This window comes from Helicoverpa armigera, chromosome 21 (assembly GCF_030705265.1).
Source record: "Helicoverpa armigera isolate CAAS_96S chromosome 21, ASM3070526v1, whole genome shotgun sequence".
Lineage (NCBI taxonomy): Eukaryota > Metazoa > Arthropoda > Insecta > Lepidoptera > Noctuidae > Helicoverpa > Helicoverpa armigera.
The window spans coordinates 4,843,854-4,868,520 of NC_087140.1; the positions used below are offsets into that span (position 1 = coordinate 4,843,854).

At 36.4% G+C, this 24,667-nt stretch overlaps 1 protein-coding gene across 6 annotated transcripts in view; it reads right to left on the minus strand.

Moving 5' to 3' along the window:
• Positions 1 to 24,667, minus strand: part of LOC110379177 (octopamine receptor Oamb) — a 128,685-nt gene that overhangs the window by 26,458 nt on the left and 77,560 nt on the right. For 4 of the 6 annotated variants that reach the window (XM_064039993.1, XM_064039995.1, XM_064039991.1 and 1 more), the window contains 2 exons: positions 16,051 to 16,249; positions 2,568 to 2,710 (listed from right to left, as the gene is read on the minus strand). In XM_064039993.1, coding sequence (XP_063896063.1) covers positions 2,568 to 2,710; positions 16,051 to 16,168 — 261 coding nt within the window. In that variant the 5' untranslated portion in view covers positions 16,169 to 16,249. Of the gene's footprint in view, positions 1 to 2,567; positions 2,711 to 15,711; positions 15,830 to 16,050; positions 16,250 to 24,667 lie in introns of those variants that run through there. The other 2 variants (XM_064039996.1, XM_064039994.1) reach the window with 1 other exon arrangement.

A 24,667-nucleotide genomic window follows, 5' to 3' on the forward strand; every position in this document is an offset into this window, starting at 1 on the left:
TTCTAATGTTAATCAATTAATATTTTAAATGTGAAAGTTTCTATGGACAGATGTAAGGACGTTTGTTCCTGTTTCATGCAAAAATAACTAAATGTTTATGATGTAGCTTGACAGTATCTAATATAGCTCAATCAAAATAACATATAGGTAATTTTTTTCCACGTGCGAGAAGGAGTTCCCTCGGGACGCGAGAGAAACCACGTGCGGAAGCCAGCTTTTGAGTCGAAGGGATTGGTTGCAACCGTAGACCATTATTTAACCTGTGCACAGCCATAGTACACATTTAAATATTTAATAATGTCAAATTTCGTAATTGCACTTTATCATTGCATAAATGTGAGTTCCTAGTTTATTTAAGTTCAAAGTTACACAGCAATGACCAGTTAATATAAATTGCTTGAGTATTGCAAATAATTATCGATTATTTTGCAGTAGGCTGATGTTTTTAATAACTTAATTTATGTGGGAATGCACAACTGGTGCATTGCTTTGGATTGGCGATGAAATACTTTTAACCGACTTCCCAAAAAGGAGGAAGCTCTCACTTCGTTGGGATCTTTGTTTTTTATGAACTGATAACTACTTAGTTGACTTTATTTACTAAGATTTTTAATATTCTTTTTATGTTGACGAATATTATTAATTCGCGAGTTTGTTTCTAAAGCTTTCACGCTAAAACGACTGTGATGGTTTGAGTGAAATGAGGCGCAAAGATTGATAGTACTTTGGAGATGGGAGAGACTACTTTTTATCCGGACAGGCACGGTTACTTCTGAACTTGAACAGACTATCTCTACTTGATGTTTGTTTCTAGAAAAATAGCGTAAGAATGTCGATAAAGCTGTAAATAGGTTTTGTCAATCCAGAAAGTGTTTTGAAAAAACTAATGTAAATACACTAGTATTGGTGGAGAACAGCATACATATATTTACGTACCTTATATTATGTCCTACTACATAATTCTAACTTAGGTCTTAAACCCTTGTAAGCGTTAAGTCGTTTTACTGAATAATTCAGAGTTAGTTATTGTAGGTCAAACTTAAATAAAAGTCATTAATTTTAATAATGAAATTGTAACAGCATTCATCTCAAAATCTGTTCAAAACACAAACTATTTTAACCTTACTCACAATTTGAATGACAAACTGGCAACTTTAAAAATATTTACCTCCTTCAAGCTTCAATGAACGCGAAAGCCTAGAAATAGCCGTTTACCGCGCTCTAATAATGTCATTGAAAACACCGCCTAGATAGAATATAAATTCACAGCAAACTGAATCTTATTTCCTAGCGCATAAATTTCAAATTCCCTTACCACCTTCATAGAATTCCATTCCATTACACAGAAAACGAGCGTCTATATCTTCGCGAACTAAGTTTAAAATCAGTTAAAATGATATCAAATAGTAGGATGTTTGAATAAGGACCTTATTAATGGGCTTTAAAGTTCAGAATCATTATATTTCAATCCTTTACATCCACGGCATCTGGCGTAGGGTTCTTTACGCATCTAATTACTGAAAATGATGGTACCTTGCGATATTTCATGAGGTTTATGGCGATCATTTGTTATTTTGTAACTCCTTGCAGTTAATGTATTACGGAGATAGAAGGGACATATTATAATAGTAGTTAATAAAGTAATGATTATTTATTTCTTAATAAACAGCCGGTTTTGAATTGAAAATCAAAGGCAAGTGAAAAGATTGTATGCTTTTCAAATTACAAATGCTTCCTCCAACATAACTTTTTACTTTAAAAATTGCTAATTCCAAATTCAAACTCGTTCGTAAATTCAAATAACGAAAGTAGTAAATATAAAAAAGCGGCCAGTGTTATATAAAATATCTAAAACACCCTCGAGAAAAAAAACGGCAAGTATATTCCGAATGTCAGTCAAAGGTGATACAAAAAAGGTTTTATCAAAATCCCAGAGTACTTCACAAATCCAGCACTTGATAACTCACTGCGTATCTACTGAATAATATAGCTGTGCAATAAAACTATCTTTATAGCCTACGGAGTTTATTTAACTTTTTTCATCACACCGCTTGGAGGGTGGTAATATCCAAATCTGACAGTTATTACGTAGTTCAGATTTGCTTTCATTTTTGTTCGTACGGCTGAGTGAAAAGCTACTGTATGTCATACATATTTAATGGTTCGAAGAGGTTTTGTAACGGTGAAGGGCAAGTTCGAGACGTATAACATTCGTGTATTTTATTATTTAAAAGAATACGAAATGGAAAAAGAAAAATCGAATCTAATTGTAAACGGACTCGTTTGAATGAAATAACATGGTTAAAAAGAACTGGTGCATATATATTTACAGCCCATTCACACTGGCGGATTTTTATGTGACACATACCGAGCGGAAGAAATCTGTCGCGCGTTTTCTATTTCTTTTCATCTTTTGTATCAGTAGTTGTCAATTGTTTGCTGTCATTCGTATAAAAATGCGGCAACAACTTCCGTACGATCACAGCCTTATTGCGGGGAAAACCGAGCCAAAAATCCACTAATTTGATAGCACTGTAAAATTATAATAATAAAAGTTTATCAATTACCTCAAAAACTTCTCTGGTAGCGGAGAATGGCAGTACGGCGACGCCGACCAATAGATCAGCGACGGCCAGCGACACGATGAACAGATTCGTGACACTGCGCAGCTTGGACGAACACAACACTGCCGCTATGACTAGGCAGTTACCTGGAAGAGAAAACGTGTTATGAGAACAAAATAATTACACGAAAATGTAAGTAGCTGTGACTTTTATTAGTGTAGTGGCTTACACGCCAGAACTGCTGGAGCGCTTTAATTAAAAAAAAACTGCAGACAGTCTTTAGCCTGAGAAAGGATATGTATCCGGGTGTCGAAAATAGTTCTAAATTACAGGGAATAGGTAATATTTTTTAAAATGTTATAAATATACCACTAATTTACAAATGAGGTATATTCGTTTTTACTTAACAAGTTATGTATTGGTTAGTTCATATACCATTTATTTAAATGAAACAAACATCTAACGTGACATGTTGTGGAAATAAGTAAGCATACCATATAATTGAAATCTAAAAATATTATTGTGACCTCCATCAACCACATTGAGTGATATGACAATTTTGTTTTCAAAGAAACGACATCTGTCTGATCCGCGTACCTGCCCGCAGGATAATACCTACATTGTTTTAAAAAGATCCTTTTCCACAAGTTACAAAAATAGATCACATGACACTTGTTGGTGGAATATACATCAAACACAACCCGTGTCAAATACAGATAAAATAGGTTTTCATGATGGAAAGAAAACAATCCCTTGAGTGGAGCCAAAAGGTAATAATAATAATGGTATCCAGACCGATTGTTAGCCACGGCGGCTGTTTTCTCTTAGGAGATCAGGTAGCTGCTCGGGACATATTATAGTGCATTAATTGTACAGACACAGGTGCACTTTCTATTCCTTCACTCTCATAGCCCGATGGGACGGAAATCCAACATGCTAGATCGGAGAGAGACCACAGGTGCAGGATTGACATTTACGTGCTATCTGTTGCACTGACAAATCAATCCCCAACTTTCAGACTCTGGGCAACTTTTTTGTTTCTTAAAATCCTCCAAGGGATTTCGGCCCGACCCGAGTACGGAACCCGAAATCCGTGCCGATAACGACGCAAAGTCCAAAAAGTATACAGAAACTTAATATTGTATTGTGTTCAAAAGTAAATCGCCCTGCAATAATTTTTAAAACAATATAAAAATAACACTTCAAAAAGAAATTCAACACCGAAAAGCTCCACTCAAAGTATCAAAGAAAGTGACGAATTTAAAACATTGTAGGGGATTGAAAAAAACCTTTTGAAATGGTACATTAAATTCGCTAACGAGATGGCAGAGGCGTGAAAAGCCGACTCCGAGAATGACCTGCATTTAATGCTCTTTCAGATACTTCCAATTTACTTTAGTGTAATTACTACCTCAAGTAAAGTGCCCCTTTTTGAACGGCTGAGATTCTGTGAAGTATAATTTTTTGTTTCTGTTTTTTTGTACACGAGAGGGTCGGTTTTGGGAGACAATTAAAAGAAAAACGTTGGAACGATGACCTTTCTCACGCACTGCTGTATTTTATTTGCAATTACATTAAATATAGAAACAGCTTAACAAGCGAAGCGATAAAAAGTTATCTCAAGAACTCCATATAAAACTGTTCAGAAATAACATCGTTATAAATTCTTGCAATGTAAGAAACGCTAATTTATTACGAGAAGAAATCGAAGCAAAAGTTTCCTCCTCAATTATTCCGCGAATATATCGAATAGCAAAAGTTTCGATGAAGTTAGTTCCAGGGATCGAGTAGGTGATTTTAATCGATTTCCCGAAAGAAAATTGTATTTTTTCTGACATATCGTTAGGAAAGTTTGAGTGAGTTGGCAGTTTTCGGTGATATCAATTATATTGGAGCGTTATGGATGACTCAATTTTGTTCGAAAGAGTATAACTTGGTGGGGGTTTTTAGAAACTCTGAAATTACTCGCTTCTGTATATAGTGTTGTAACTATAGTTCGGCCGTTCAGAGAATGCGTTCCTGACACCTATCAGTTAGTCAGGACTAGTGATGGGCACAACATAACACTGAGTTCGTTACCGTTCCCCCAAAATAAACCGCCGCATTATTTTAAGATTATTTTCGTTTTAAATTGGCGGAATCATTTAAAATTTATATTTTAGTTATTTAAGTGGAAACCAAAAAAAGGTAATATTCATATAATAAAATCGTTTTATTTATTCTTTGTTACAAAGTTACAATCTGTATTTCTATGCAATAAAGTAAGTACATTGAATTGAATGTGCGTACAGAATGTTAATCAGACTCCGATTCGCTTGAGGAGGTGGTGTCTTCATCATCATCTTCGCCTACGTGTATATTACGTGTATATTAGGTATTATCAATAACAGAATCAATCCTGATATCTCGGTCAAAATCTTCCAAAATCAGGTTTTTAGAGCTCTACCTCACTGGGACGCCATGGCGACGTCGCCAGCGGCACAGGTCTGGCTACTTCTGGCATCCAAATGTCGCCAAGTCGAGTGGCCATGGCGTCTCGACAGTCAATTGTTTACGTCGTCGCTCAAGAAATTGCAAGCTGACTGGCGACCACATTGGCGACTGTGTGAGGGAGGTGCGCTTTACCGTGTACATTATAGTGGCTACTGTGGCCACGTCGCCAAGTTGCCACGGTAGCCAGAAGCCACATAGGGAACTGTAGCTCGTGGCCACGCCTCCAATTTGGCGACGTTACCAAACCGTCGCCAAGTGAGTTAGGTTCCATACATTTCAATACTAACTGCTTGGATACGTAGCCGGCGACGTCGCCATTGGCGTCCTAATGAGGCAGGGCACTTAGTCTTAGCGCACGAAACGACAACAAATGACTATTTAGCGTCACAAAATGACGGCCCATGATGCCATTTGGGGTTACCATTTTCAACCTAAATATAAAAATGCTACTTTCTTTCGCGCGTTCAGTTTGATCATAGTTTTATTTTTATATTTCATAAAAGTTATCCTATAGTCCATTATTTTCAAATTCTTAAAAAGAAAAACAAAACGTATTATTTTATATTATAAGTATAACTGTATAAGAACCATCAACCAGAACAGATTACGATACTTGCCTGTTATTTTTAGCACAGCACTACAAATATAAAGCGCTGACATAACCTTGTAATAGCGCAGTATAGATTTAGAAAAATATTGTTTACCAAGTTATTTGACACTCAATTTGGCACAAAATTACAACATTCATTGATTATTATTGATATAATAATGTTGTTTTAATGCTCAACAATTGTTAAAACGATAAACAACCAGCAAAAATATTTTTATCGTACTGCAACGTCATTACAAAGTTACGTCGTCAGTTCAATCGCGATGTGTCAGAAACGCATTCTCTGAGCGGCCGAACTATAATAACTAAGATAATATATGTATTTTTAAATGCATATATCTTTTATCGATTTATTTTTCACGAGCTGAATGTATAAAAAGGCATTTCGTTTTTTATTGGCAATCTAAATGGGGAAACAAGACCTGTTGGGAATACAGCCTACCTTTCCTAGGCAAAAGCATTTCCATGTATAAATCGGAAAAAATCATTATTTAAAACACTGGCCCTCCCATTTCAGTTATCCTGACAACGTTTACCTAAAGGATAAAGCTTTGCCTACACCTTTATACCAATAAATATTTTAAAGAGAAAACATTTGTTTGTTCGTTTTTAACCTTTAAGGCTTCGACACTGTTGAACCGATTTGAATATTCTTCCACTGTTGGGAAGCTACATTATCCCTATACATAGGCATATTTTATCCGAGTACGGCGAATAATTTCTACAGGATGCGGGCGAAACCGCGGGAGACAGTTTGTTCTACACATATATAGGTATAATACGGGGGATGACACCAGGCCATATTAGGGGTTTGCTCACTAATACCGTCATACGGTTATCACGCAGCTTCGTTGCACGGTAATTATAGCAATTTGCAGCCAGGGCCCATTATGGGACCTGTACTATAGGTACCGTATTTTCGGCACGGGACAATTTCCGACAGATAAGGGGTTATGCTGAAAGGCACAGTTAAGTGCATAAGTACCTGCGTGCGTTATAATATGAGCGTGAATTTGTTAACGGTCATTGGCTCAATGTAGTGTTATGGGGATTATCGTGCGTTGTTACGGTGTTACGGTAAACCGTAATTTCGTACGGTTTATCGAATTTTAATGTTAAAAGTCTAAAAAGTTTATATCTCAAAAATATGTTTATTTTTCATCCGGGTGCGCGAGTCGCTACGGGATGGCAAGTAAAATGGATGGCAGAAGCTCTTTTTATAATACTAACTGAAAATAAACTATAAAGCAAACGGGTTAAAAATAAACAAAACACAGGTATATCATTCACATCGATCACCCTTATCACTCAAACGTATAACTCCAAAGAGACCCAACTCCAAACAATCTGTTTTCTTTTCATGAACTAATATAAACAGATGCTGGTGACAAGAAAAACGGGAAATATTGGAAAAGTTCAAAATAACTAAATAAAGTATCCGACGTTGGGTTTTTAGGGTTCCGTACCCAAAAGGACAAAATCCTATCCATCCGTTTGTCACCAAGCTGTATTTCAAGAACTGTAATATAATTAGACACGTGTTTTCGTACAGGATGTAGGTATTATACAAAAATACTGAAAACTGCAACAAATTAAATATTTTAATGAGCTTTTTATTTAAAGAGTGATGATGATTTTTTTTGGCCATTTTTCACATACTACGGAACCCTTTTTGCGCAAGTCCGACTCCCTCTTTGCCGGGTTTTTGAGACCCTTGTTACTATCAATAGTATCAAAAGGATTTTATTGAGCCTTTGTACTCGATAGGTTGGTAAACAAAGGTTTTAAATTATGAATGATATGGCTATTAGTGGGTTGAATATGGTTGAATTTTTATGTGAGCTCGTAAAGGCCATGTTTGATTGTCCGGTGTCCCGCATACATGAGCTTGAATCAATAGTCGAAGTTCGCGTTTGTAGTTCAAAGCAAACTGTTTCACAGATTTCAGTGTAAAATTATGTTGTGTTTCAATAGCTTGTGCTCAGAGACTTTACGAAATTAAATAATTGTCTGCATCAGGACCGCCGTCACAAATCACCGATCCTCTCGAAATCCATATAGAGAGTTGCTACCTTATTGCTACCAGCCACCATTAGTTGCTACCAATTGCTACCCTCGTGGTTTTGAAGATATTCAGCATCCTAAGGTGACAGCCATTCTGATATCAGGATGGCTGTCACTTTTCCCAGTGTGAAGAAACGGCGCAAAAGTATTGAGTTTTTTTTTTCACCCAGAGTTGCTACCTTATTGCTACCCTCCAGAGTTAAATTTTGGACCACATCGATTCTGTGGATAAAAAGATATTTAAAAAATGAGTTTTTGCGCCTAACAAAAATAAATAGAACGTATTGCGCCGATCCCAAATTACTTAGGAACAAGGCAAGGAGTAAAAAAGAGATGCTGCAGACAGGCAAACATACACACAGACAGACCAACACGTCGAACTTATAATAGTCCTCAGCTGCATACTTTTGAGACATAAGTTGGAAAAAGGTCAGGCATATGAATTGGGACAAAAATATGACATAGATAGAAAATTCAAATTACCTTGATTATGGTTAAGCATGAACATTATTGCAACCATCACATGTATTGATTGGATAGGCATTGTCGCTACCCACAACCGCAGTTTGCGATGACCGTGTCATGAACCGCGGTTAAAATGAATGAGTTTTGTAATCATCAGGTTTTAATTCATTTATATTGTTAATGTCTACTTTGATATTTGTGGTTTCATCACAATATATGTTTTATCTGTGATCATCATATAATTATCTACATAAGTTTTGTAAGCATGAAATCTTTGTCAAAGCCCGAAAGTCTGATAACTTGTCTTCCCGAAAGGTATTGGTTTGCCAGGGTAACTGGGTTGAGGAGGTAATACAGGCAGTCGCTCCTTGTAATACACACAGGTTTTCAGCTACATGCAATTAGATTCTGAGCCAACTCGAACTTACTAGGGAAAAGGCTAGTCAGATAATATTATAATAACAAATACATCTTGATATTTTACGATCCAATAAAACATTGATGGGTAAACCATAAAATGTAATGTATTCGACTGTTATAAAACTGACAAATCTATTACCATTTGTATTGGTATAGCAAATCAGCATTTTCACATTTCAATTCGAATACCTTTTACCTATAAACCATCTATTATTGCTTGCTAGTCACGCGAATCTATTTGGCTTTTACTTTTGTAGAGAAAAAACGTTTTCTAAAAAAGGTTTCAATGATAATAGGAAATAATAAGATTACTTTTGGTGTACCTTTGGAAAGTTCGTATTCTGAATAAGATGGTTTTGGTTTTGTATTCATTACACGCACCTGAATGTATGTAGATATCAATACTTTAATTAAAGGGACATCTGATTTTAAAATTCTACATGACAACCGGATTCCATGCGACTTCTCTGTTCGCCCTTACACCTACAAGCATTTCAAATGTTAGTACAGAAACAAATGAATAACACATGTTTAATTATAAAGTACATACATTCACATTAACATACAATATTTCTCTCTACATACATAAGCAATACTCTACTAATAAGTATGACCAGTATCTCAAAAACATTATTTATTTCCCCTTTGTATAAACATACATGCTTCAGACAACAATAGGTCCCTATCCGCATGCTATACTTCAACTCTTCGATAAAGATTCGTTCAAAGAAAATACAGGCCCGCAATAAATAATGGTATACAATGCTCTGTGGTGCCTTGATAAGCAAAATGTGGAGTGGCAATATGTCGCTCGTATGTACAGAATAGCTTGTGTTTTGTGGGAAATTAATGGCGTTTTTTGATAGGTTATTAACATGGTTCAAGTAATAGCAGATTAGGTACCTTTTTATCAGAGAGAGTTAGTTTTAAATTAATATAGTGTGACTTCAAAAAATGAGATATTAAAACGTAGACATTAGATATAATGCAAAAAGCTACCTTCTGGAACTAATGTCGTAATATTGATTTTTAGACTAAGAAGTGAAAGACTTTTTTAAGAATTTTTAACTTGTAGGCTTGATCCACGGAGGACAGAAGACTAGCGGAGATGCCCTAAAGCAGGTAGGTCACGCGCCTTCAGGTAGGTCAAATACGTCACGACTACGTCACGGCAGGCGTGGATGGACAACGCCCACATACCGTCCTTCACTTCAAATTGACATCTTGTCATCTAGTCGTATTTTACCGCAATTTGAATATATTTTATTTTTTATTTGATAAAAACGATGAAGTGTGCTGTTATAAATTGTAGAAATTGCTCAGGATCCAAACTCAAACATACTGACAGGATAACATTTCACGTGTAAGTAATATTTTAACTCTAAAACATATTTTTTGCTAGAGACATCTGTCGTCGAATAGCTGAATTTTTAGAAGTTTTTAGTGAATTTGTATTATTTTCGTATCAATGCATACTATTAGTACCAATTTTGCAGCTAAAATAGCAGCTTCATTTTTACTTGCATGCTAAAAGCTTTTTTATACCTTATTTACCAACCAAAACAAATAAAAAACATGAAATTTAAAAATTTCTAAAATACGCCATCTTTCGGTAAGTAGTTGACTTAATATTTGAAGTAAAATTGCGTTCGTCAGGCCAGATAGACCACGTTGCAATAATAATAAGTATTAATTTATGAAAATATTATTTCATAAATTAATTATTATTTCCTTTTTTAGATTTCCCGTTAACCATGATATAAGAAACACATGGATACGCATCATAAATAAACCAAACTGGATACCTACGAAATATTCCAAAATATGTTCCATACATTTTGAAGAAACTGATTTCTATGAAACAAACTGATTTTTGGAAGGCGAACGTGGGGCTAAAGCCAACACGCTGAAGCCCTTTAGAGACAACTTTAATGAAATGGCAACACCGGCAACAATGGCAAAAACCGACGATTATCCCTGTATACACTATAGAAATGTACCCAAGGACAATCCCCGGTTCTGTGTTAAACTATTGCTAATTATGGAATAAAACTACTAGGGCTATTGGGATGGGATGCTAATGGACTGGGAATGGGGATAATTATGGTACTATGGCACCTGCCGATAACAATATTTGCACACGTAAAAATGGCAGGTGGAGACTTATTATTTTACGAAAAATAATAATCACGTAACCTAAATCCAATATGGCGGCCGTCCCAAAGTGGCGGATTGGCTAATGAAATGCAGCCCTATGAATTCGGTATGAAAAATAAAAATAATAGTTTTTAAACTATTATTTTTTACCTTTACAAGTGGTTCAGCCACCTTGATGGTTTTGCGTTCAAAACTACAGATGTAGTTTTATCAGTGTTACCAGTCGTAGAAAATTCAATCACCCATACTTAAAAGAGGTTTTATTTGAAAGCTACAATTATTTTAAAAATTATCACAACTTTTATTTTTTATCTAAAAACATGTTTTTGTTGAAGATTACTCGATAAGTGAATATGAATATCTTTGTTATGATGGATGAACAAGGATGTTCCTGTCTATAGCTTTATAGAATATTTTTCTGTTAATACCTACTGTGTTATTTTAAATAAAACTTTTTACGAAAATTTTTACACATTTATTTATTTTGATCCTCAGCAATATTTAACCTATATCTCTCTTCCCTTACACACTTTTTGACTGTACTTTTACTCAGGATAACATTCGACGCACATAAAATACCTCAACTAGTGGATGCGTCAATATGATATAGTTGTGAAAATTCTAATTTGAATAACGCTGTCCCTAAAAGGTTTAATAAAATTTCCATTGTTCTTGGTGAATTTCATAATATGGCAACATCGAAAAGAACAACAGTCATCATCAGTAAGGTTCTAGAACAAAAAGAACAAATTTTCGTGCTTGTGACGCCATAGTGGCTAGTAGACGAACTAACACAATGACATAAGTTGATACTTAAGTAACACCATGGGGGTATTTTAGACCCGTGGTGAATAAAAATGATTTTTAATCGAGTCTCCGTTTAATGGTTCCTAGTAGAATCATACCTATTTCATTTCTGAGCGGGTAAATGAATTGTTGTGGGGCAAGTTCTCTGCACCCGATAATACTTGTATAAGTATTATTTTTCTAACTTTTTTTATCTCTCTCTTTTTCTTTGGTCATTTCAAATGAATGCTTCTTCAAACTTTCTAATTCAATTACTATTTGTAAAGAATTATTAAGTTTGAGTATTTACTTCACTTTTTAGTGGTCGGTGTTAGTTTAGGGTTAGACCTTAATTGTCCTATTCCACGCTAGATGGATTTACAAATTATGGGTGGCTTCCCATAAAAGGCGTATAAGGGTGGAGCACGGGTGGAGCCAGTAACGTTCCTCGTCCCCCGCTCACCCGAATTTTGGCGCGTTGCTTTGTTAGGAGATTTTACGTTAGGGCACCTCCGCTAGTCTTCTGTCCTCCGTGGCTTGATCGGTCATGTTGCAAAGGTTTCGTTTCACGGGTATAGACAAGAGCAGAGTCCGCATAAATTCATAAACCCTGTAGGTACAGTATAGAGTATACCTCTATAAAATCTTCAACAATCCTGTATGCTAACCCTACAAACGATAAGACCCGGTATCGACATCCACAATAATAGGTCTGTACGACCGATATACAACGCTCGATTGATTCCATACAATTTATATTTAGACGGCTTTCGTGGGCCACTTATTGCCTTTTGTGTACGTAAAATATTATTATTTTTGGACACAGAAGTATTCTATAGAAGAATGAGATTTGGTGGGAGTCTATTAAGCAATGGGTGTCACTTTATAAATGGCTGTTATAAAAAAAAAACCTGAAAGCTGAAATTCATACAAAAAATAAAAGTGTTTTTATGATTTGACTAGATATCATAACTTTTTCCACCAACCAAAGAAGACTGATAGAAAATTCCTGACATGTTAAGTCTACCGTTATACATAGGGCAAGATGTATGATATGAATGATGCATTCATTTACTGCACATCATCCTCCGAGCCTTTTTTCCAATCATGTTGGGGTCGGCTTCCAGTCTAACCAGATTCAGCTGAGTACCAGTGCTTTACAAGAAGCGACTGCCTATCTGACCTCCTCATCCCAGTTACCCGGCCAACTCGATACCCCTTGGTTAGACTGGCATTCATTTACTGCACATGACAGATGATTTCAAGTAATACAAAAATATATAATTCCCATATCAGTTTATTGGCCCAAAAACATCACACTTCAGGAACTCACGCAAAAATCAGAAAGTAAAACTGTAATAGTATAACATTTGTACAATGTAAACAGTGGACATGTTTACTTAGCGATTGAAACGTATAGTCCCCGATGTAATCGCCTAATGGAGTCTTCTCGTCCGAACGGGCTGTGAGGACTGGCAGTGAGGGTAGAAGGACCAGTCTGGACAACTATCCAACGAGTTTGGAGTAACTGTTCATTTTCTCAGCCTTCTCTTCCATCTATGTTCGGCTTCCATTCTAGAGTTCGAAGTAACCGTCAAACCAAATAATAACTTTGAGGGTAATGAAATTGACAAAAACTAGATTAATCAGGATGTTATAAATGTGGATGGATGGAGAAGCAAAGGAGCAAGGCAGTTAATTATCGGAGGAGGACGTGAATAAAAAGAGAGTGGATATTGTGACGGCTGACAGAGAGACATGGAAGCGGAAAACATTGTACGCCCAATCCAAATAACTTAGTTATACAGCAGGGTGAAGAAAATTAGTCAGGACATTTGTGACTACTCCGATTGGAAGGCAATCTCAAATGCTTTCAGACTCAGGGCTGCTTTAAAAGAGCCCGGAATATAACCTGAGATCCTACGATAGCTTGACAAGTGGGCCAGTCTCAAAGATAATACTTGTTGAACTTCTGTAATTTTCTCTGCCTTACAACAGGTGTAAATGAATGCTGGCTACATAAAGCCCATGCTTTTATTCTAAAGCGTGGCGAAATGTTGCGACTTTCAGATTTGTTTCGCGCAAATATATTTGAAGTCGGTGTCCTTTTTGAAGGACTCGTGTTTTGAGTTGGAAATGTGAATGGAATTTGTAAAATGTTGGGTATGGTAATGGACTAGGGAGAGAACATTGAGACTTTTAGTTAAATACAGTAATTAATTAATTAACGTCTAGTGAGTACTTATTTTAAAGGTTAGTAATTAGCGTCTTAATTTAGGATAGAATAGGTTAGGGCCTAGGTCTTTTCAAAGACTATAATTACATAGGCTGTCTGCTTGTCTGTCATCGATTGAATAGAATATAAAATTGGAAATGTAGTGATTTTATAAAAATACTGTTGGTTGGTTGGTTGGTTGCTCTTGTTACGATACTGCTAAACAAATTAATTAAATCATATTTTAATATAAATAAACATGGATCTACAACTCCTGCACAGTTGTAGGAAGTTCAATATTTAACTTTAAAATAGCATCGTAGCTTACGTAACAAAGAGACTTATTTACATTCATTTATAACCTGGAAATCTAAACCGGACCATTCTCCCGGATAAAACCTAAACAAGGCTTTATTTTTACTCCATTATTTACAGTTTATTTCCTCATCCGTTCTAACGGACGATACTCGATACTTTTTAATTACATTATGCTTACAAAGCAAACATTTCCTTTAAAAATCCATTTTATACTAAAGAAAAATCTACTAAAGTGCATGTGCTACATAAATCTCGTAGCACCGTAGCCTCGTAGCACGTACTACGACGTAGCCCGTAGCCAGATACAATAGAGGGAATAGGATTAAAAGGGGACGAATGTGTTAAGACCACGGAGTAAGAAATGATCAGAGGAGATAATGCAGGTAGGTCAGGCGCCTTCTTCTAGGTCAAGTACGTATGGTGGATGTGTCAAAACGATCAGTTACGAGTGAATTAACGCGACCCAAACGTCGCGTTAATTCACTCGGTCTTTGAGGTCGGGTCACAGTACCATTCCTCGTCCCCCACATACCTGTATCTTATCGCGCTGCTTTCTTAGGAGATTTTTCGTTACGGCTCCTCCGCTAGTTATTTTGTTCTCCATGGTTAAGATGAAAGGGGTAGAAAACGAAAACGCTTGAGAAGAACTTGTGGATGGGAGAAGAGGGGGGGGGAGGTAGGGGTAATGATTAAAGTACTTAATTCGCTGCCTTGTTACCTTTAGATTTCAATTTAGAATTACACGTTTGAATTTTGCTTTGTTTAATCCGTAGACTGTTTTAGATAAGCATTTCATGCGGTGTTCAGGAATATGCTCGGCTAAATATGTTTCATATTAAATTGTTCGGTTAAAAGGAGATATTTTTGGATCTTAAAGCCAGTTCGTTGTATCTGACGCTAAAGAATATTTTAGTACCACCCTAAGTTTTAATATTGTCATTAAACACATTTTGACTGTCGGCTATATTGATTGACGTGTTTTGCTTTACTTAATACTATAAACGCATAATATATAACAGCTGGTTTTATATTATTTCAATAACTCTGGTTACCTATTAGGTTAGAATCGATACGCAGAATCGATTAATCGTTGCGATGTCATGTTAATTGGTGGGCGTATCACTGTCGTTTAGATTTGCTGTATAATTATGTTACGAGGTATATATTCCTGTCGTTATTTCAAATATGATTTGCGTCAGCAGTTGCAGATTTATTAATCACTTTAGTTTGATAGTACGTTCAATTGTTGGTTCGTGTAAGAGCGCTGTCACACTAGCGGTTTTCCGAGTGACACTGCTCGGTTCATAAGGGTGTCGTCACGCGTATACGAGTGTCATCAAACAATTGAAAACTATCAGTACCTACGAAAGATGCCGCGCTAGAACGACGCGACAGTTTTCTTTCACTCGGTAGGTATGTGTTTAGATACGAGCGACAAAAATCTGCTAGTGTAAAATATACGCGTATTACTATGTATTACACATAGGTTGAGTTACTATCCTCTAAATTATACACATATATTACACATATTACCGGCCGTTCGTTAGTAAAGACAGACATTAGTTTTCATTCAGAGGTGACAGAAATTAGTGTGGCCTAATAAAAAAAAACAGTCTTACCTGCAATAACAAGGACATCAATAAGAGCCAATATAGCTAAACTGACGAGGCTGACGGGTTCGTCCCATCTGACATCTTCTAACAGCGCCTGGCACGCTGTTTCATTCAATGAGCGCATATGACAATAAACAATTGCCGGTACCTTGAAAAGATGCCACCTTCGCGCGACTGATTATTTCCGTACGGAATATATCGCGCGGATACGGTGCGGTTTTGCATCGGACGACAAAAACCCGCTAGTGTAAAATCGCTGTTAAACGTCATCTTTTGCACACAGATATATGTATGTTTAAAAAAATTACTAGACTAACAAGACATTAAGAAAGAAATCAGCCTTACCTGCGATAACAAGGACATCAATAAGAGCCAGTATAGCTAAACTGACAAGGCTGACGGGTTCGTCCCATCTGACATCTTCCAACAGCGCCTGGCACGCTGTTTCATTCAATGAGCGCATATTAGGCGCGTCGCACCGCGCGCGCTCGCCGCCGCGCGGCGCATCGCCCGCTCGCCTTCAGGTGGTTACTGCCATAGTGATCTGTAACAAGGGAGTTTGATCCTTAGTAGGTGGGCTTAAGGTTCAAATTAAAAGGTAACACTTTTACAGCGCCCGCACGCCAGTAAAATTTCCGTTCGATTTTTAAACGTGCTGTTACGAGCGACAAAAACCTGTCGCTCTACACCGATCCTATACGATCGGAAAATTTGCTTGAATAAAATAAATTATATTTTCGGACAAGGTTTTTTAATACGTCTTATGAGAAGTATATATTTTTTTCGCTTAAGAAATTAGACAAAGCTGTACGCTTTTCTTGCATCTTTCACTGTTCTGTGGCAGTATCATAATATAAGCAGACCGTTCATGACGAAGATTCGGCACGTTTCAAGACTGCTCATCTAATAAGGTCCATTTTAAAAACAAAAATAAACCTTACAAATAATAAAAGGAGAGAAAATATCAAGCTTGGAGCTAGTAATTGCGAACGCGTAGGTTTGTTTTCGAAGCGTGCATGTCAGCCTAGAGCGACGGATGTCTGTATTCTATCGCAAAGTTACTGCGTCATACAATTGTACGTAGCTTCTGTGTTTTTATATGACGATTGGAACGTTCTGGATGGCTATTTTAAGGTTTAAAAAAAATTGGTATGTATTTATTTATATAATGGAGGATAGTTTAAATACCACACGTATTTAAACTATCACTCCTTATTGAAGTTAGTGTAACCATATTCCATGAAATATTAGTAATTTCATTTAAGTAAACGTAAAATGTTTGGTAAATAAACATGTTTGGGTCGTTAACGTAACAGAAACTTATGCACATACAATAAAAAATATATTACACTTGTAATATTTACGCATTATTGACTATGGTCACCTTATTTTAAACACTTTAAAAACCAAATACTCATCTTTTTGGCGTGTTCTAGTAGTTTTTGCGATTACATAGAAAGAGTTATTTTCTTATTTATAATAATTAATCAGTAAGGATCATCTCACCACTATTTTATCTACCGCTAACTAACTAACTAACCCAAAATTATCCTCCCACCCAAAATTGACAAGACCATGTCTCGAACTTCATTAATATTAATATCCCACACACCCTGTTAAAACCTCCTTGTAAATACATCTTGTTACTTCAAAGGCCTATAGGATAGCATACAGATTCCCAATTAAACTAAACTCGGATTAAGAACCTACACACACTGCAAACTTTAAGTCGGCTGATAGTTTTGATAAGGCTCATAAATCAGTTTGGATGTAATGTATAGCTATCGGCACGAATCTTGTGCGCTGACCTATATCTGCGCAGAAGTGATTTATTAGCAAAGAACCAATCCCTAGTGACGGCTATGATGCGATGCGCTGCGGGCCAATCACCGCTTTAGCCCGCCCCCGCTCCTTACTTCATACCACAAAAGGGACCCAATAAATTACTTCTGCGCAGGTAAAGGTCAGCGCTCAAGCTTCATGCCGATGACCATAGCGCGTATTACAACGATCAGGTATCCGACTGATTAAATACTTTGATTGGATTCACAATTACCTTCAAAATAAACTGTCAGCCAACCAAACTATCTGCCGACAATTTAGTCTACAGTGTATGGAGGTTCTTACAAATAGGTATTCGTGTTACGTGCTGCGGAGGGTGGTACAAGTTGACTAGCTTAATGTACTTAATTTTAAATAAATAGCCCAAAGTAACCAAAAGAAAATTCACCCTGCCACCGCAACTATAAAAAATCTTTTTCTGTGTAGCCAGGTAAAACTGCATACAATGCCAACCCTCCAGCAACCCCATTGAGGTGTTAGTTTCAACCTCTTACAACCGCGAATGGGTCAAGTGTGCCACTACGTTAATTAACCCCCCACCGCTCAACGCCTTTTGTTTGACTTTCTAATCGTTCAGAACTATGTTTTTGGTCAGGCTATCGCAGGATTAGCAGCGTAATTGTAGGGTTAACCTTTTAATTGAGTTTACGAATATTTTGATTGAGTGGTATTAACGAAGTGTTCATTTTGTTTGTTCTGTGGTATGGATATTTGACCGAAGTTAATTAATAGGATTAAGTCGATTCACAAACGGCACTGTTCACCACCGTGGTTAGCGGTTCTCATGTTGCATGAAAATATTTTTTTAACGCCCGGGGGGTAGTCATGTTGTGAAAAATAGGATTCGGTGTAATTTTTTTTTTCGGTATTAGAAAATTGAAATTGTGTAGCGGTAAATGTATAAAAAAAAATTCGTTCCTCTAATAATAGTTAACGCTAATCAATTTTGTATTATTTCACTTTTATAAGTACATACTAAACGTGACCTAACAATCCCTCACTTCCTAATCATAGCTCTGTTTTAATGTCTTGTTATAAATGCGAAAGTATCTCTGTCTGTCTGTTACGCTTTCACGTCTAAACCACTGATGTGATGACTGAGTTGACCTTGAGAAAGAACATAGGATAGTTTTTATTTCGCGACTTTTGAAGAATTCTCTTGGAAATGCGATATAACCGAACTCTACGCGGACGAAGCCGCGGGCGGAAGCTATTATGAAATAAAACATCTCCAATATTTCTTGCAAATCTGGCTGGTTAATTAGAATCTCTATATTTTCACCTTATCATCACGCCTATTCTCTTTAGATTCTGTCTCTATACTTAATTTGCGTAACTAGAAGACATAATAATCTCCAGGTTGGTTAGCTCGGCAACAGATGCTTGCGGGTGACGCTCTCAGTCAACGCTCGCATCATGGCGGCTTACTGCACACATTGTAGCTGACGTAGACGCATTGTCGTATTAGATTTAATCTACACCTGCATATACAACATGTAACTTAATTAACGCACATCCTGAAATTAGTTTGTTCAGAATCGTTTACTGAATCGATTTATATCATTTTTAATACAGGTAATTTTTTATCCCAAAAAATAATTAAAACTACGGAAATTATTGTCATATTAAAACAAAAAAAAGAAAACTGTTATAGGGTGGAACTTACATGTTGGCGATGCACACAGGGAAGCTAAGCAGAAATTTAATTTGTGGTGTTGGTTTGGCAAACCAAGTTCGGGTATAATTTACAGCAAGATGTGTGAGGCCAGGAAGATCTTTAAGAGCCGTCTGAAATGGTGTCAGAACCACGAAGAACAGGTGAAAATGGACATTCTGGCCTCTCATCACTCTAAAAACGAGTTTCGATCATTTTGGAAAGCTACAAGTAAACTTAATAGTAAACCAGCTAGTCCTGTGTGTATCGACGGCGTAAGCGATGCCGGTGAAATAGCTGAACTGTTTCGCCAACAGTTTACTGTTAAATCGCCATTGGGGTCCTCGCAGTCGGTGTTCAATGTTAAGAACGGTGAAAAGACCGGTTTTAGATGTACGTCAAGTGAAATAAAATTGATAATAAAATCAATGACTAGAGGCAAATCACCCGGCCATGACAATTTGAGTATTGAGCACTTGCAGCATGCGGGGCCCCACTTACCGAGATTGTTGGCAATGCTATTTAACCTTTGTCTGAGTCACTCGTATTTGCCTGAAGAGATGATTAAAACAATTGTTGTTCCAATCGTTAAAAATAAGACAGCTGATTTATCGGATAGTAGTAACTACAGACCTATCTCGCTTGCCACAGTAGTATCAAAGGTATTTGACAGCATGTTGAACTCACAGCTGACCAAACACATCGAACTGCACGATAATCAGTTTGGCTTTCGGGCAGGACTATCTACTGAAAGTGCAGTTTTGTGTGTTAAACATGCTGTCAGATACTATACAAGACGTCAAACTGCCGTTCACGCATGCTTTCTCGATCTTTCGAAAGCTTTTGACCTGGTTTCTTACGATAGTCTATGGACAAAATTAGAAAATACTAGTCTTCCACCAGATCTCATCAACATCTTTAAGTACTGGTACAGAAATCAGGTCAATAGTGTTAGATGGTCGGGAAGCATATCGCACGCGTACAGGTTGGAGTGCGGGGTGAGGCAGGGGGGACTGTCCTCGCCAACCCTGTTCAACCTGTACATGAACGATCTGATTGTGGCACTCAGTAACACCCGGGTAGGTTGTCACATAGATGGGGTTAATGTTAACAACATAAGTTATGCTGATGACATGGTGTTACTGAGTGCATCGGTATGTGGCCTTAAGAGACTGCTTGCAATCTGTGAAGCGTATGCCAAGCAGCACGGATTAAAATATAATCCACTTAAAAGTGAGATCATGGTCTTTGAGGCCAGGGGAAGCGGTACATGCAAAGTGTTTCCCAACATTGTGCTAAACGGCACAGCCTTGCGAAGGGTGTTTAAATTTAAATACTTGGGACATGTGCTGACCCCTGACCTCAGGGACAATGATGACATCGAAAGGGAACGGAGGGCGCTGGCAGTAAGAGCGAATATGATAGCTCGCAGGTTTGCACGTTGTTCGATAGACGTAAAGGTTACACTTTTTAGGTCTTATTGTACCTCTTTCTACACGTGCAGCCTGTGGGCCGACTATACTCAAAAGTCTTACAGTGCCCTCCGAGTCCAGTTTAATAATGCTTTCAGGGTTCTGATGGGGCTGCCGCGATTCTGTAGTGCATCGGGGATGTTTGCTGAACATCGCGTCGACTGCTTTTACGCTACAATGCGTAAAAGATGCGCATCCCTGGTGCATAGATTACGTGGCAGCGCCAACAGCATCCTTAGCATGATCGCTAGTCGGTTAGATTGTACTTACGTCAATCATTGCAGCGCCATTTGTCATGGAATGGCGCTGCAATGATTGACTTTTGTGAGAGGAGTCTCTTTTTAATTTGATTTTGGTTATCTGGTAGTTTTTAAGCATTACTAACACTAGTGTATAAGAATATTGTTACTAACAAAATGGACACCATGGTCTGAAATAAAGAAATTTATTATTATTATTATTATATTAACCCTGTACAGTCAAAACAAATTCAAATAGACCGTAACTCAAAGTAATAAGACTTCGTGTATTGTCGGCTTTTTCCGTAGTTTCGTTATGTTGTGTCGAGCCAACGGCGCTCGGCGCGATATTTGCGTGCGTAGTAGTATGACCAAAAAGTTCTCCAAGAATTGGTATAACTAATTTAGTAAATAACAATGCATATACATGTTAAATTAAAAATTCAGTGTATGTATTATGATTATGACCTAATATTCTAATTGGGGTGTTTGAGGGTGTGCGTTAATTACGTTACATGTTGTAGATAAAACTACTATTCCTTCTTGGATCAAATCTAGATACTGTCCTATTATTTTTCCCACATTCGCACAAAGCCCTAGTCAATCATCATTATATCTTCTTCACCACATGAGACTTTCGATTAAAAACAATTTTTTTTTTCTCGAATATATTTTTTGTTTTGTAAATTAATAAACCTGGGCTAATTTTTAAAACAAATAAATTTTTATTTATTTGATTCTATAAATACCTATATCCATTTGTAAAATAAAAGCTTTGAATAAAATCTAGGGCACGACTGACCTCAAAATAATAAGTATTGACACAAAAAAGTCTTATCAAAGGTTCTAAAATATTTGACATTGACATTTAAACCCAAACAGACATCAATATTCCATTAGGCTTTTGTTTTCGGTGTTTATTTGTAATTTTGTGTATGTCCTGACTACGTCAATACCTTTTTTAGCCGACTGCCAGAGAGGGCTAAGTTTTTTAAAGACTTAATTGCCTTAACAAGTTTCATTCGTTTTACAGGATTTTGAAATGTCGCTATTGGGCTTATTGTTTTCATCCTTAAATTAATCATAACGGGTTGAAAATGCACACTAACTTCACGCTGCACATTATGCTCAAAAGCTACGCTATCCTACGCTATAATTTATTTGTTTGTATATACCACCAAGCATCGTTTTATCAATGAATATGATTACGTATAGCCGGCTGTCATTTGCCAGCGAAGCCTTCGAAAGCATAAAGTGTTGGCGTCGAGCTATAATTGAAAACGTGGGCGGTTCGAGAAATTGTTCCAGATAATATTATAGTAGATGCACGGGGCGCAAGTTGTGGGTAGTGCGTTAGGGATCTTGGACTATCAATCTTGGTGCCATTTTATGTTGTGGAAATTAGTTTGCTTTGTGGATTGATTGAAGATTTTCAATAAATAAAGCTACAGTTTCAGTTTTACTTGAAAATATTATCTACTAAAACATTTTCTAAATATAAGTATTTTTTTATAATACTTCGAATAATGTGAGGTTGTGAAATGAATAAATAAGATTCATTCAAATCTAAACATAGCTTTCAGTTTCTATTAAGTCACATAAATTCTTCTCTTCTAATAAAACTTAAAAGTAAAAAAAGAAAACCTGAAATAAAATTACCTTTCTTACTTTTTATGTTAGAAACTTAAGACATTTCTACCTTAATTTTAGCACAAAATTTTAGTCTCAACGCTACTTAACCGTAGCTAAAAGCAGGTCTCTTTAACCTAAATAGCTAGGCTCTTCCACAATTTTATTAGCTAAATTTTACTATCCGCTCTAGTCTTAAAGTACCCGCACACTTAAGACTAAACAATCGGCCGACAGTTGCCCCGATGGTTGGCAAACACCTTTTTAACACGCTTCACTTGTATGTAAAATAATAACTAAGTATGTAAAATAATAGAATAGAATATTCCTTATTTTACACTAATAACAAACATAACAAACAAGTGGTAGACGAGTACAGTAGGCGGTCTTATCACTAAAAGCGATCTCTTCCAGACAACCTTTGGATGGAGTGGATCTGTAAAGAAGTAGATTACGGGTAGTATAATAATCTTGGAATCTTAATTTGACCCACTTCCCGGTCTTCGATTAGGATAAAATTTTGTACACGCTCTGAGTTCTGATGACAATAAGTAGATGTCTAGCTAAGAAACGACGCGTGTTTTTTAAACTATTTTTTTTAAACTTGCTTCTAATCTTTGCAGTCCTTCTGATACTGGCAAAATACTTGATCGTTTTTAAGTGCGTATTACCATTCATTTCCTTACTGATTTATGAGACCGAACGAACAGTCAGTCAACTAAAAGTTTCCAGTGTGCCGGTAATTCTAGTCTTACAGATGAACGGTAATAAAATTCCGTATTCACAATACAATAATGTAATATCTACCTTTACTTTATCGAGAGACAATAAAAGCTATCGATACAGTTTCGAAAGTATCGATATTCGATATTGAAAGCTATAAAAATGTTTTCGACCGAAAATTGAGATGCGATAAAAATGAATTGAAATGCGATCGCGGTGGAATATGAAAGTCAGTTGTGCATTTTACTTTTATAATGATATAAATAAATATTTTTGTACGATATGGTGGTTTACATAATTTCAGACACTAAGTACGTTTTAATGTGCAAGAGTCCCATTATCATGGTGTTTACAGAGCAGCAGCTTTATCTAAAAAGCATTTGGAACTTTTGCATATTTTATGATGTTAAAATAAATAATAATATAAGACAAACTTAGTAGCATTAAGTTAAAACAAAACTAAATAAAAATAGCAGAGCTAGACTACACTTATCTTCTTCAAAACGAATAAATTAAATACAGTGAGTATAAAATCCACCTTTTGTTTGCAATTTATTCAGTGTTAAAAATAGAGGTCTATTTTTGTCGTATAGTTAGAAAAGCATTAACTTTTAAGCCATTTATCTAATGACAAACAGCCACTTGCTTTATAGAGTTAAGTAATTCAGATTTAAGACTTAAGACTTATTTGATTCTGAATTTATGTTAATTAGTACGTAATTAATTAAAGTGTTTCACAAAATTTGTGAAATGTATTACATGGGGAGAAAATTGTTAACCGAGAAAAATATAAAGAAAATTTATTTCTTTTCTACATGTAAAGGAAAGGATTATCATATACCTATGCAGCATTGAAAGTGTTATAAACCTTTTATTACGATTAAAGTTGAATCATTGAAAACTGTTTTTCTAAGGTAGGTACAGATTAAACAAACAATGCTTATCCAACAGAAATAAAATAGGCACCAAGAATTCCTCGCAATTTCCAATGCAAGTAGGCTCTAAGTCTCATTGTTTATTCCTCTAATTGCTTTCCGGCAATTTCTAAGAAGACCTCTTCAGTAAAACGTAAACAGTTTTAAGCTAAACGGGCCTGGAGTAGGGTGAATTCAGACCAACGTCTTTTTAACGTTATACGCTTTTTTAAATCGTAGATGTAAATACACACCCTTTTTAGTTTTTGATAGGAAATCATCAAATGCCCCCTTGCGCTGTGGGTTAGCAGCGTGAGGAAGCGTCAGACTTACTGACTTTGCCCACCATGTTCCTTCTCAAGCCTTTTGTGGACAATGGCCGCAGTAACTCTTTCGAACAATCCCGCAGATCCGAGTCAATACGCACCCCTCATTTTGCACTAAAATCACTTATTGATCAGGTGATCAATAAATTAAAATACGGATGTT